Below are 13,817 nucleotides of genomic sequence, written 5' to 3'. Positions count from 1 at the left end.
AAAAAAAAAAAAAAAAAGATACTATATGGGACTCCTGGTGTGGCACTGTACCACAAGGTCAGCAGTTCAAACCCACCAGATGTTCCCTGGAAACCCTATACAGATAGGGTTGCTGCATCAGAAGTGACTCAATGGCACTTAACAACAACTCTTGCTAATGGGGATAGACTCTCTCCTCTCCCCTACAAGAATAAAAGATAAAAATAATCAAGACTCTCCGGTAAGGGAGACAGAACAAGAAATACTAGCTAGAATAAGTTAATTTGAATGAAATTTGACTATGATATTTTCTGCCTATAAAATGTACATCACTTATCAGACACTTATGCAGGCATGACAAATATTTGCATAAAATACGGTAAATATATAAACATGGATTAGCAAGCAAACCTTCCTGGGCGAGGGAAATGGAGAAAGGTGATGACTACAAGTTATATTTTGACATGAATAAATTTAACTAGATATATTTATGAGATACAAATAAAGTTTTTATAAAAAAGGATTGAGTGTTTATAAAATAAGAAGAAAGAACAGCAGAATAAAAATTTACAAAGAATGTGAGAAGCAGGTCTAACATAGGAATAATTTAAAAAAAAAAATTTCTTTGTATTTGTCTTATATTCTTCCCACCCTGCAATACCCTACCAAATAAATTTTCAACACTGAAACTTACCGGGTAACTTTTTAATTTTCTTCCCCTGAAGCCATCTCAGTTGGCTTCAATCTGGAGTGACTATTCTCTAAGCCTACTGAATGACCTACTGCATTTTTCCACAAATAATGCACACGGCATACAAAACAGCATGGGGGGGGGGGGAGGGAGATACCCCCAACTCCGCCTATGTGCGCTCTGCATATTACAAGCGAAAATACAGTAGTCTCCTGAAACTTCCTTGTATTCATCATATTGGGAAGAAACTTTCTTCATCGTGCTCATGGCACTGGATCCTTTGTTTCCTAAATCCCATGTTTCTTTTCCATAACAACCCTCTAGTGTGGGTGGAGTTCATTTTCCAGCAACTTCCTGAAAAAAGGGTAAGTCTAAAATTATCTTCGTTGAAAATCTTTTCACTAAGCATATCAAAGGCATTCCTAACTTGTCTTTTAACTTCCAGTGTTGAGAAATGTGATGTTGTTTTTTATACCTACTCTTTATACACACACACACACACACACACACATACTGGAATCTTGGTGTAGCTCTGTGGGTTAATGCGTTGGACTGCAAGGTTGGTTTGAACTGCAAGGTCAGTGGCTCAAGCTAATTCATTCCTTGGAAACCCTATATAGGGTCGCTATGAGTTGGAACCGACTAGACAGCACTTAACAACAACAATATATATACATAAAATTCTAAAATCATTTAGAATCTTCTTTTTCTCCCTGTTGTTTGGTATTTCATTATAATGAGCAGTGTTTTGTTTCGAGTGGACTTTAATCTGGAGATTAATGGTCTTCTCATTTTGAAGGGAAAAAAAAATTAGATGCTGTCTAATCTAAAGATAGGAGTCCTGGTGTGGCCGTATAGGATAAGCACTATAAGCACTGTAAGGTTGGTGGTTCAAATCTACCAGTCTCTCCTTAGAAACACAACATAGGGTCGCTATGAGTTGGAACTGACTTTATGGCACTTAACAACAATCTAAGATAATTGCATGGCACTATAGGATAAGCAAGATCGGTTTGAACCACAAGGATGATGGTTCAAATCCACCAGCTGCTCCTCAGAAACCCTATACAGGACCGCTATGAATCAGAATCGACTAGTTGGCACTTAACAACAACAGCATTATGAAAGAAACAGTCCTGGTGTTGAGCTGTAGGACAAACACTGGATGGCTAACAACAACTACGAAAGGAGTCCTGATATGGCACCATAGGATAAGCACTGGACTGCTAACTGCAAGGTCGGCAGTTCAAATCCAACAGCTGCTTCTTGGAAACCCTATACAGGGTTGCAGCGAGTCAGAACTGACTTGATGGCACTAACAACAACAATATCATTATAAAAGATAAACTGCTGTGAATTAAAATATGTCACACCATCAACAATAATAAGCATTCTAATTTTAAAGCTGTTTAAAGTGTGGGGAAAATAACCATGTATTTTGTTTCCTAATTTCTTCCCCTATACTTTCCATTTTGTCTTTGTGGAATTTCTATTAGTTAGATGAGTGATTCCGCCTTTCTTTTTCTCTATTGCAAAAATGTCATATTTTAAATTTCTAATAAGAGTTTCTTCTATCTTCGATTGTTCTTTTAAAAAATAGCATCCTAAGCTCTGGTAGCGTAGTGGTTACGAATCGGGCTGCGAACCGGAAGGTCAGCAGTTCGAAACTACCAGCTGCTCCGCGGGAGAAAGATGAGGCGATCTGCTCCCGTAAAGATTTACAGCCTCGGAAACCCTATTCAGGGTCGCTATGGGTCGAAACCGACTCGACGGCACTTAACAACAACAACAACATTCTTGTTTTACGTAATCAATTGAGTCTTCTAACACTCTAAGAACAATCATGTAGCTTTTCTTTTTCCCTGCATTGTCTATTCTTCCAAGATCCTCATCCATTTATTTTGATCTCATTCTTTGATTTGGAAGCCTTCTTCAAACTTCTGATGTTATCTGGCTTTATACTTATATATGAGAAGGCTTAAAAAGTTCATGGAAAGATACCACTATCTTTTCATTTCATTTTCCATGAACTTTTTGAAACTCTCTCATATAAGAAGGAAACACTAAGAAATAAACTGAAAGCTTCAGTTCTTGTGAAGGACTGGATGTAGCTAGAGTACAGACTAAATTGTTATAATGAAAAAACCCCAAACTCAACAGTTTAAACAACATAAATGACTATTTTTCTCTTATTAAAAAGTCCGTAGGTCAGAAAATAGTTTAGAGTAGACAAAATATCTCTAGAGTATTAGGTCAATAGGAGCCCAGATTTCTTTGAAAATATCTTTGTTGATGGATATTCTCCATCTTCTCTAGGTCTTGTCCTGATGAAAATGGACTTATCATCATACTCTGCATTCTAGCCTATGCATAAGGGGAAAAGGGAAGGGAGATGTGTCCAATTGTTTGGGAGCAAGAACTAGATGTTGCATATAAACATCCACTCATGTCTCACTAGCAAGAACTCTGGCCTGTCATATACAGGCTGTGAAATGTGGTCTTCAAATGGGCAACCAGATTCTAGTTAAAATTGGGGTATCTTATGAAAGAAACAATGAATACTAAGGTATAATTAGCAGTCTCTACACATTGACAATGTCTCAATTCTAGCTCTTATTGATTTGGTACCTGGGCAAGTCACATCCTTAGTCTAGACACATAATAGTATTAAAACCAACTTGCCCTCATCATGTCTGTCTTAGAGTTATTGTAAGAAATTAAAATGGAACTAAAAAAGCTTTTAAACTATTATACACAATTGATACTAGTCATAATTATGCAACAGGGGAATGATTTAAAACTAAATAGCTATTTCTACCTTAGACCATCTCTAAAATCTTTGTTGAATAGACTCAGATAACACCACCAATTAGCTCCCCCTCCTGATATTCTTACCCTTGATTAATCTCATCCCTTTGACTGACTGGGAAGCATAACTTGATTCAAACCAAAAAAAAAAAGGCAAGGTGACAAAATAATTATGCTATAGTCAATTGTAACTTGAGTCTAGCTTGAAGATTTAACTTACTGTCACTCCCCACTAGCTTTGATAAAGCAGGCTTCCAGTCAGTGACACAAGTAACCATAGGTGAGGTCTACATGACGAAGCCATATTCTGACAATAACCATATGAACTTGGATGTAGAGCTTTCTCCAGTAAAGTTTCAGACAAGATCCTAGACCTGACTGCCATCCTGACTGTACCCTGCAAGAAATTCTGAATCAAGGGACCCACGCTAACCTGTGCCCAGATTCTTGACCCACAGAAATTGTTGAGATAATAAATACTTGTTGTTTTAAGCCACTAAAGTTGTGTTAATTTGTCATGCATTAAATCCATAACTAATTTAACACCTGAATTTTCACTATTGGCAATAGGGGTGGTTACAGGTTGCTAAGAACGAGATCAGTTCTTAAGAGGGTTTAACTTGAACTTGTAGGTAAATCAGAGCCTGTGCTTCTTATTTAGCCTTACATTAGTATAAGAAAAGACTGGAATCCTTTTCAGTAATTTAAAGGCTGCACTTGAAGCAAGTGAAGGTGTTTGTGATGAAGAATTTACAGTGTTGAAGAGCAAAAATGTCAGCTTGAAGACTAAGGTGCGCCTGACTACTGAAAGTGCCATGGGCTGCCAAAAGAACCAACAGTTGTGCAGGAAGAAGCGCAGCCAGAGTGCTCCTTGGAGGCCAGGATGGTCAAACTTTGTCTCTCATACTTCAGACATATTGTCAGGAGGGACCAGTCACTGGAGAAGGCTATCGTATTTGGTAAGGTAGAGGGTCAGAGAAAAAGAGGAAGACCCCAGGGAGATGGATTGGCCAAGTAGCAGCATCAACGGGCTCAAGCAAGGCAACAGTAGTGAGGTTGGCCCAGGATTGGGCAGTGTTTCCTTCTGTTGTGCATAGGGTCCCTATGAGTCCATGGCACCTAACAACAACAGAGCAGGGGTTGGTTCAATTGTTTCAGAGTCAGTGAAAATTTACATAACTTTATAGGACAAGTAAAACCCAAACCAAACCCACTGTCCTTAGTCCATTGCAACTCACAGCCACCCTATAGGGCAGAATAGAACTGTTCCATCTTTTTCCTTTGGGGCTGCTGGTGGATTTGAATCACCAACCTTGTGGTCAGCATCCAGTGTTTATCCTACAGTGCCACCAGGGCTCAAAATAACAAGTTGGAACCTTTAAATTGGAATTTGTAATTTGGGAAGATTTACTGTATTGAAATTAATAGTAACTGAAAAAAGGAAAGCATTTCATCAAAACTATATTTAACAGGGGAAGGCAGAATCCCCACTGAATAGTTTTCATCTTGTCTAGATGGGTCTGGTGAAAGGAGATGGGGATAAGATTCTTATGATTCTATAGTAAGTAACTGTTATCATGACTAATTGCGATGGTCACCACATAAAGAGGGGAGTAGTTAATCTTACATTCCAGGAATAGAGAACCCTAGGACCATCAAGGGAGAGAGCATGAGAAAAACGTGGGACCCTAGCCAGAGAAGCAGTGACATCAGAAATGGAGGCAAAAATGAGGATATGGAGAGATAGAGTAGCTGAGGACTCTAGACTCATGGGACGAGAAAGACTGTGTGCTGGCAGCCAGGAGGCAGGCTTGTAGAATGTGCCCTTTGGTTGTTTAAATGATTATATTTCCTGAGTGTTTTTATGTACACCTCTCCCCGCCCCCCCCCAAAAAAACCCCCAACAAAACAAATCAGGAAATAAAAGCAAATACTGTTGAATGATGATGCATGGAGGAGACTGTAATCACTGCAATGAAACGATAAGTGTAAAACTGATATTCTCCCGTGTACGCGATCACTCAATACACAATTAAAAACTTTAAAACAGAGGGACTAGAAGCAAATACTGTTGAATGGTGATGCATGGAGGGGATTTTAATCATTGCAATGATATGATATATCATAGGATGAGTGCAAAACTGAAGTTCTCCCATGTAAACTATCACTCAATGCACAATAAAAGCTTTTTAAAAAACCTGTATTAAAAGCATATACAATTTAAAAGTATAATAAGATATATGAGGTTAAGTAAAAAAGTAGCGCTTCTAGGGTCCCCAAAAAATGTGTTTAAACATGTCTCTGTGGTTAGTGGGTGGCTACAGACAAGTGAGGATGCTTAAAAAAAAAAGTTCAGTCAAAATAGTGGCTTCTGAGGGGACTAACAGGGTCAGTTAAATTCAAGGCAGAGAGGTCAGTCAGTTCAGAAGATAATGGTGATTGTGTTTTGTATTACAAAGAGGTCATCTTGAGACATTTTCCCAAAGGGCACATAATGATCATAGATGCTTATTAGGAAAAAGTTTTAAGCAAACTGAAAACTGTGCTGGTGAAAAAAAGGGCCAGGAAAGTTGTGCCAAGAATTTTTTTTTTCCATTGAGACACTGCACCTTGTCATTTTCAAGGATAGCAAGAGCTGTCCTATGAGAATTTGTTGGGAAACCTTACCCCAACAGCCTGATTTTGCCCCTTCAGACTTCCTTTTGTTCCCCAAACTCAAAGAACACTTCAAAGGAACATGATTTGAGGACTTCTAGGATGCTGAAGCTGCCATTTAGATGTACTGGATATAAAAAAAGCACAGAATTCTTCAGGGAAGGGTTAGAGAGATAGAAACACTACCTTCAGAAGTATATAAACCTATATGGAGGATTTTTCAAGAAATAATTGCTTCACACTTCGATATTTTTGTCTAATGATTTTGCAACAATACCTTTTGACTTATCCTGGTGTGCTATTCCAATCTTTTAGATAAATACCATTAAATAATTCTAAAATATTAGGCATTTACCTCATATTTTAAACTAACTCATGTGATATGAGAAAATCTGCTTAACAACCTCATTCAGATTGGTAGTATTTTAACCCTGCACCTTCCCAACCAATCTCTAGAATGCCATTTTCTCCCAGATGTAAACGTTACTAATGCTGTGAATATTAATGATGTGAATATTCTGAGGGAAAGAAAAAGTCATATAACACAACAATGAAACTACCTTTAATTTTATATTAGAATCAGAAATTTGGAGGTTTACATTGAAAAGGAACTGTCACCCAAAGATAAAAGGTAGCTGCTGGTGGCAAAATTAACATTAGACCAGGAGTGGGGAATGTCTGGCCCTCAAAATCATTTGGTCTGACCCTGCCAAGGCAACCACAGTTTTAGCTGTCACATTGTTGTTGTTTAGTGCTGTCAAGTTGGTTCCAACTCATAGTGACCCAGTATAGGGTTTGTGACTGGTGAGTTTGAACCACTGATCTTGTGGTTCAAACAGACTTTGCGGTCCTGTGTTTATCTTACAGTGCGCCACACCAGGACTCCAGCTGCCACACTGCTGTTGTTATTAAGTGCTGATGAATCAGTTCTGACCCATAGCGACCCTGTAAAGGGTTTCGAGGAGCAGCTGGTGAGTTTGAACAATCCAGCACATTAGCCTGTAGCACCATACCAGGACTCCAATCGTCACATTAGGGGTGAGTTTATTAAATGTTTGACTGAATACAGCAAGCTAATTTTTAGCTAATAATTTTGAATGGTCTACAAATTGTTATAAATATCCAAATGGCCCCTGGAAGACAAAAGGTTCCCCAAGGAGATCTGGTAATATAGTGGTTACGAGTAGGGCTGCTAACATCAAGGACAGCAGTTCGAAACTACCAGTGGTTCCGTGGGAAAGATGAGGCTTTCTGCTCCTGTAAAGATTTACAGCCTCAGAAACCCTATACAGGGTTGCTAGGAGTCGGAATGACTCTATGGCACACTACCACTACCACTCCTGCTATAGACTAATTAGGGAGCACAGTAACTCAGTATTGATAAGCATGGGCTGCAAACCACAAAGTCAATAGTTTGAGCCCACCAGTGGCTCCAGGGAGAAAGATGAGGCTTTCTGCTCTTGCAAAGATGTACAACCTCAGAAATCCTATACAGGGACTGCTATGAGTTGGAACCGACTTGACAGCACTTAACAACAACATAGACTAACAAAACAAAATGTCTCAACTAGTCAGGGAACGAGAATCTACCACTTCTATAAATGATAAAATATTCATGACAATTTGTTTGATATTTGGCAAGGTAACATTTCCTAGCAAGTACATAGAAACATAATGCTTCCTATATACTAGCAAAACTTAAAAGTACAGCTGAAGACATACCAGAAAAAAAAGTCCTACTTACAATATAAAAAAAAAAACTATGAAAATAAGTATGAATTATATTACTAAAAAATGTATAAGTAAACATAAGAAATGACAAAATTTTTATAAAGACTATAAAAGAGTATTAGAATAAGTGATGTTTCTGGATGTGAAGACTCATTATGATTAAAATAATTCTCTAAGTTAATCTGCAAATTTAATATAATTCTAATAAAAATTCCAATAAAATTCGAAGTAGTTGACAAATTGATTGTCTAATTCAGCTGGAAGATTAAATGTTCAGGAGTACCTAAGAGGATTTTGAAAAGCAAAAATATGGTAAATATGAGGGTTGCTTTGCCACATATAAAAACAAAAAAGTTATAGTATTTAAAACAGTATGGAACGACAAAACATTTAAGGACTTACAACAATTTGACATATGATAAAATAGGTAAGTCAAGTGAGTAGGAAAAGACTGGATTTTGCTTATTAAATCAATGAGGGTTAGGAAAACAGGCTACCTATCTAAGAAAAAAAAAACACAAAAGTTAGATTTCTACTTCATACTAGGTATTGAAATTCCAAATGGATCACAAGACATGTATGAAAACATACAAAAATACAAACACAATCATAAAAGCATTAGGTCAAAATGTAATGTGATATCAAGGAGTAAAAAAACAAATGTCATCATTTAATAATGAAATCTCTACAGATGCCTTACTGCATAGACAACATAATCAATGTTTTTTTAAAAATAAGTAAATATTTGCAAGATAACTAATAGACATGGAATTCGGTACAGAGAAAATATACAGAGATCTTAGAAGCAAATTAGGAGACAACAGCCTCAAAGAAAGTTGGGAAAACACACAAAATACAAAGGCCAAGAATGAATGGCTGTTTAAATTAACTAATAATCAAATGGAGTCCTGGTGTGGTGCTGTAGGACAAGCACTGGACTGCTAACTGCAAGGTTGGCAATTCAAACCCACCAGCTGTTCCTTGGGTCACTATGAGTAGGAACCTATTCGATGGCACCTATCAACAACAGGTACAGAAACAATATAATTGAGCTGTTGACAATAGTTATCTTAGGGGTGGATGAGACAATTAATTAAGTCAAATAATATTTAATGAATGTCATAATGTGCCAGGCATTGTTCTAGGTGATGATAATTAAGGGGTGAACAAAAAATAGGAGAAAATGGTGAGTGTTCACTTTCTACGTTAAATACTTCTTCAAAGTGTGATCTTTATATTTATGTCTTTAATAAATATATCTACTGTCAATTTAAGTTTTTTTTTAAGTAAGCTTCAAAATGTTCTTTTTGTTGTTGTGCCATCGATTCAGTTCTGACTCATAGCGACCATGTGCAGGGTTTCCAAGGTGAACCACTGACCTTGCGGTTAACCACACCAGGACTCCAAGCTTTAAGGTACACATGAAAAATTCTCCACAATATAATTCGTCATTCTCTTAAAACCAGTCTTGAACGGTTTAAAGAAAAGATCAATGGCATATTCAGGAATGTATTGTGATAAAATTAATGGTTAAGTATCAACACATTTCTAATATCATAAACTGTTACTTGCTTAGTTTTTTAAAAGAATAGTTTAATTTAATGGTATCTGACTTATTTGTATTCCTTATAAACACAACATTTTACTTACAGTTTGTGGATTAATCTCTTCCTCTCCCATAGGTTCATCCATAATTTGCTGTCCATTCTGCGAAAAGCACAGCAAGCACAAAGTTACCAAGACAGATCTCACTGTTACTTAAATGAAGGCAGACCAAAAAAAAAAAAAGGAATATTTTCACTCCTACTGGGCTCAGAAGTAGAACCACCATATAAGGATATAGTTACCAAATTACAACAGGTTGTACTCCCAAAATCTGTAAATTACTTATTTAAAACTTTAAAAGCTCTTTCCGATGGAAATGTAATAAATGATAATTACCTTTCCAAGTGAGCAAATGTATCTATTTGAATAGTCAAATTCATTAAAATGGTCTTATTTAAACCTTACCAAACCATCATTTATAACACTTTTTATGGCAAAACACATTTTAAATTCTAACTCCATTGATAACTAATCAGGGTAACTGATCAATTTTTTAGGGAGAAAAATTAAGCTAGCACTCTAAATAAATTTCAGATGGATCAAACATTTAAATGTTTAAAAACTATACAACCATCAAAAGATATATATGTATATAATACTTATAGGGCAGGGAGAATGGAAAACAAAAGAAAAAAAATGGCATTTGAATCACTAACAGTTTAAAACTTCTGTAAAAGGCAAAAAAAAAAAAAATTTTTTAAAAAAGCAACATATGACAAAAGGTTGATATCCTTAATACATAAAGACCTTTTTTATTTTTTATTACAAACCTGTAAGAAAAAAAACGATGAACCTCAACAGAAATAAGCAATAAGGGGGAAAAAAGAGTTTAACCTTAGTACTAATAAAAAAGGTGTGTTTAACCAAAAGATACCTATTGCTTTTCAAATCGGTATTTACCACAAAAATAAATAAATAAATAAATAAATAAAAATAACACCAGTGTTAATGTGGGCATGGGACAATGAGAATTCTGGATACATTGCTGGTGAAAGTATTAAGACAGAACGTTTTTTAGTTTGTGATCTGAGTCTGTATTTTTTTAAAACACACACACACACACACACACACAAAGCTTGGAAATGGAAAATCAATTCATTTCTTTTTCCAAAAATGGACAAGTGTACAAAGATGTACATATAAAAATGCTTACCACAACTTTTTGTCAAAAATAACTCTATACTGGAAACCTATATTCCTAACAAGTAGAAAACTCGTTAAATATAATGGAATATAGTATACAGTCATTAAAAATGACAAGATGTAAATTTATTGACATGGAAAGACAGTTAAATGTAATAAATGGAAAAGCAGTTTACAAAACAATATAGACTGTAACGATCCCATTGTAAATAAATATATACATGTGATATGTTTTAATGTATATATTTGTATGGGAAAAACTCTGGAAGGGTATGTTTAGAGTGGCTGTCTCTGGGTGGTAGAATTTTAGACAATTTAAAGTTTGTTTTGGCTTATTTGGATTTTCTTATGTGTCTACAATGAATGCATATTACTAGTATAATTACAATAAAATTGGAAGTCAGGAACATAAAGTGGCTCCTGTAGTTTTCTCCCAGGAAAAAGGAATAAATGTCCCTGACCACTTGTTAATTCAGTAAGTGTACAAGGAATTAAGCTAATCATCTTTAGAGTCTTAACTAGGAAATTAACAGGCAGCCCCAGTCCACCTGTCACTTCATACTCCTTTGAACTCTACTCTTCCATTCCCTAACTTACCCATCCATTCATCCGTCCCTTTCATTTCATATTACTATATTCTAAGTACTGACTTATAGAGGAAAGAGAACTCAAACATGCCCCTCTGGTCCCAATCCTAGAATACCTTGCAGTCTAGTGATTCATATAAAGGACATCTTTCATTTTCACCCACTATTTAAGGGAATGCCTATACGATACTACAAAGCACAGAAATAGTGCCAGGAGTGGAAGAAGGGGGTTGCAGGTATAAAATCTACAGTTTAAGACATTTCCAGAGGCTATAATAGCATGCACATATATTGGAAAGGAAGCCCAAATATCTCCAGGACACATCTCTCTCCTAAAGTCACAACCATTTACTCAACTGACTAGTTACCATTTTTATACTATACATGCTAGAGAAGCCTCAAAGTAGTTCTCAAAAATCACTGGCTTTGGAATCATATCATTTAATTCAAGTTCCTGTTTTTACGCTACTAGTTACAAATCATGACGCCTTGGCCAAGTTATTAAAATGATCTATGCTTTACTTTCTTCATATGGGGGTTAAAAAGTCTTATCTTCAGAGAGTTTCTGTGCATATTAAATGAGATAAACTACATAAAATCCTAACCATAATGCCTGGCACTTAGTAAGCATTCTGGATCAGTGTTTGCACCATCATTCATCTCATAGCCCAAGCTAGATTTGTTCATTAATTGTAAACAGAGTTACCCTTATATATTACAGATTTGTTTAATGGCTCCATGCCTTTCGACACCTTGGTGTATCGCTACTCTTACATTTTATATGGGAACCATCTGCTGCGCCTTGTGATTTTCAATGCAAAGCAAATGTCACAATTTAAAACTGTTAAAACAAACTGTAACAGTAGAAACAGCAATGAATTTAAGAGTTAGGAGATCAGGGGTAGAGTCCTAAGTCTGCCACTCGAAAGCTTTGTGATTTCAAGACAAATCAGAGTTTCAAGCTTCATCTGTTTGAAATGGGGACATACTCAGTTTATCAGAAAGAGTTATTGTTAAGTTCAAAACTGAAATAACTCAAAGGAAAGCACTTTATAAACTGTAAAGACCTATACCAACACAAACTACTATTAAAGTGAGATAGTTTCATGAGAATAAAAGAATACTTTATAAACTCCTTTTGCTAGGTACAATTCATTATATAGTAACTTTCCTCAACCACAAATTTCCCTAGAAAGATACTAATATAAGCAGGCTTCAGAATGTTCATGGAACAATTCCATTATCTTTTAATTAGATTTTTCCATGAACTCTTTGAAGCCTCCTTGTATATATGCTAACTTGCTTGCACTCCCATCTGTGAAGTCATTGTAGATAACTCAATTTCCTTTAAACATTCAGACAGCACTTGTCACTATTCTTTTTTCTCAGAACATCTTAAAGGGGAGTATATAGAATTGTATGCAATTAACATTCCAACTGGGATATAACCAATGCAGAATAAAATAAATGCCAAATCACCTCCCTTTTATTGGATTATAACATTTTATTAATGCAGTTCATATACGTATTATTTTTGAAATGCCTATAAGTACACTGACTTATACCAAGTTTTCTTTATTTACATTACAACTAAGTCAGGTGTCCTCTATCTTGTTATTATTGCTTAGTCCAAAGAGTAAAGCCTTATTTAAAATTTCTCATTTTTTCCCAGCTCTGACCCATTGCTACTATGATATAGATTGGAATCTTAATCTATCAATTAGCCTCTTCACTATTTTCAGCTTCATGCTACTTACAGATTTTTACAATATATTCTCTTTTCTGAACACTCAACTGAACACTCAGCTAACATATACCAACATAGCAGTCTAAGGGAAATTAAAAAAAAGGGGGGGGGGACACGATCTAAAAGGTATAGTAAGCTCTACTTTTTGCAGAAATACTTCATTTCTGAGTTTAACAAAGATTTAACATTTTGAACATCTTCAAAGCAGAAAAAGATGAAAGCCAATATTGTCCTATAAACCAGTAAAGCTTTATACAAATATACTCCCCCAAAAAGCATCTTTACTTTAACACACCTTTTATATAATTTCACCAAAACCAAAATTCAAAAAAGGCTCTATTAAAATTAGTATACAGTTACTACTACAATAAAGAAATTTTCCTTTTGAAAAATGACCCATAGGTTCATTGGAGATTAGTTACATGGGCCATCATCAGTCTAACTCAATAGGCACTCTCTATAGTTCCAAAAATTTAAGAAACAAGTAAAAAACAATGTGTTCTGGAGCTGGTCAGTAGTGAGCTTAAGCCCAAGGCTCTGTCACTTACTGGTGTTATCTGAAATTGAATAAGTTAATGTTTTGAACCTCTGTTGGTTAAGATGCATTTAATACCTACCTCAAAGGGCGGTTGTAATTAAAAATGATTCACCAAGGGATGTTAGATGTTCAGTACTTCTCTTTTTCTCTTTTGCCTCAATGGACTGTGCAATATTTACATTATTATTACAGATAATTTTTTAATGCAATGCCATGAAGAAGTAGCTGGAGAGTGTTAAGATACTTATTTCATCACTTACTACAGCCAATTTCCTGCCAAGCAGGGTGGAAGAGATCATTCAATTGTGTGGTACATTTTATACATTGTGGCTA

The 13,817-nt window shown here is 35.7% G+C and overlaps 1 protein-coding gene across 4 annotated transcripts in view; it reads right to left on the bottom strand.

Annotated features, from left to right (window-relative positions):
• RPS6KA3 (ribosomal protein S6 kinase, 90kDa, polypeptide 3) overlaps positions 1-13,817 on the bottom strand; it is a 121,962-nt gene that overhangs the window by 83,361 nt on the left and 24,784 nt on the right. For all 4 annotated transcript variants that reach the window (XM_006835584.1, XM_006835586.1, XM_006835582.1 and 1 more), the window contains one exon: positions 9,515-9,571. In XM_006835584.1, the coding sequence (XP_006835647.1) occupies positions 9,515-9,556 (42 nt within the window). In that variant the 5' untranslated portion in view covers positions 9,557-9,571. The remainder of the gene's footprint in view (positions 1-9,514; positions 9,572-13,817) is intronic.

This window comes from Chrysochloris asiatica, unplaced genomic scaffold (assembly GCF_000296735.1).
Source record: "Chrysochloris asiatica unplaced genomic scaffold, ChrAsi1.0 scaffold00018, whole genome shotgun sequence".
NCBI classification, from domain to species: domain Eukaryota; kingdom Metazoa; phylum Chordata; class Mammalia; order Afrosoricida; family Chrysochloridae; genus Chrysochloris; species Chrysochloris asiatica.
Note: the sequence above shows the minus strand (reverse complement) of the source record. Positions and strands in the feature narration are given on the sequence as shown.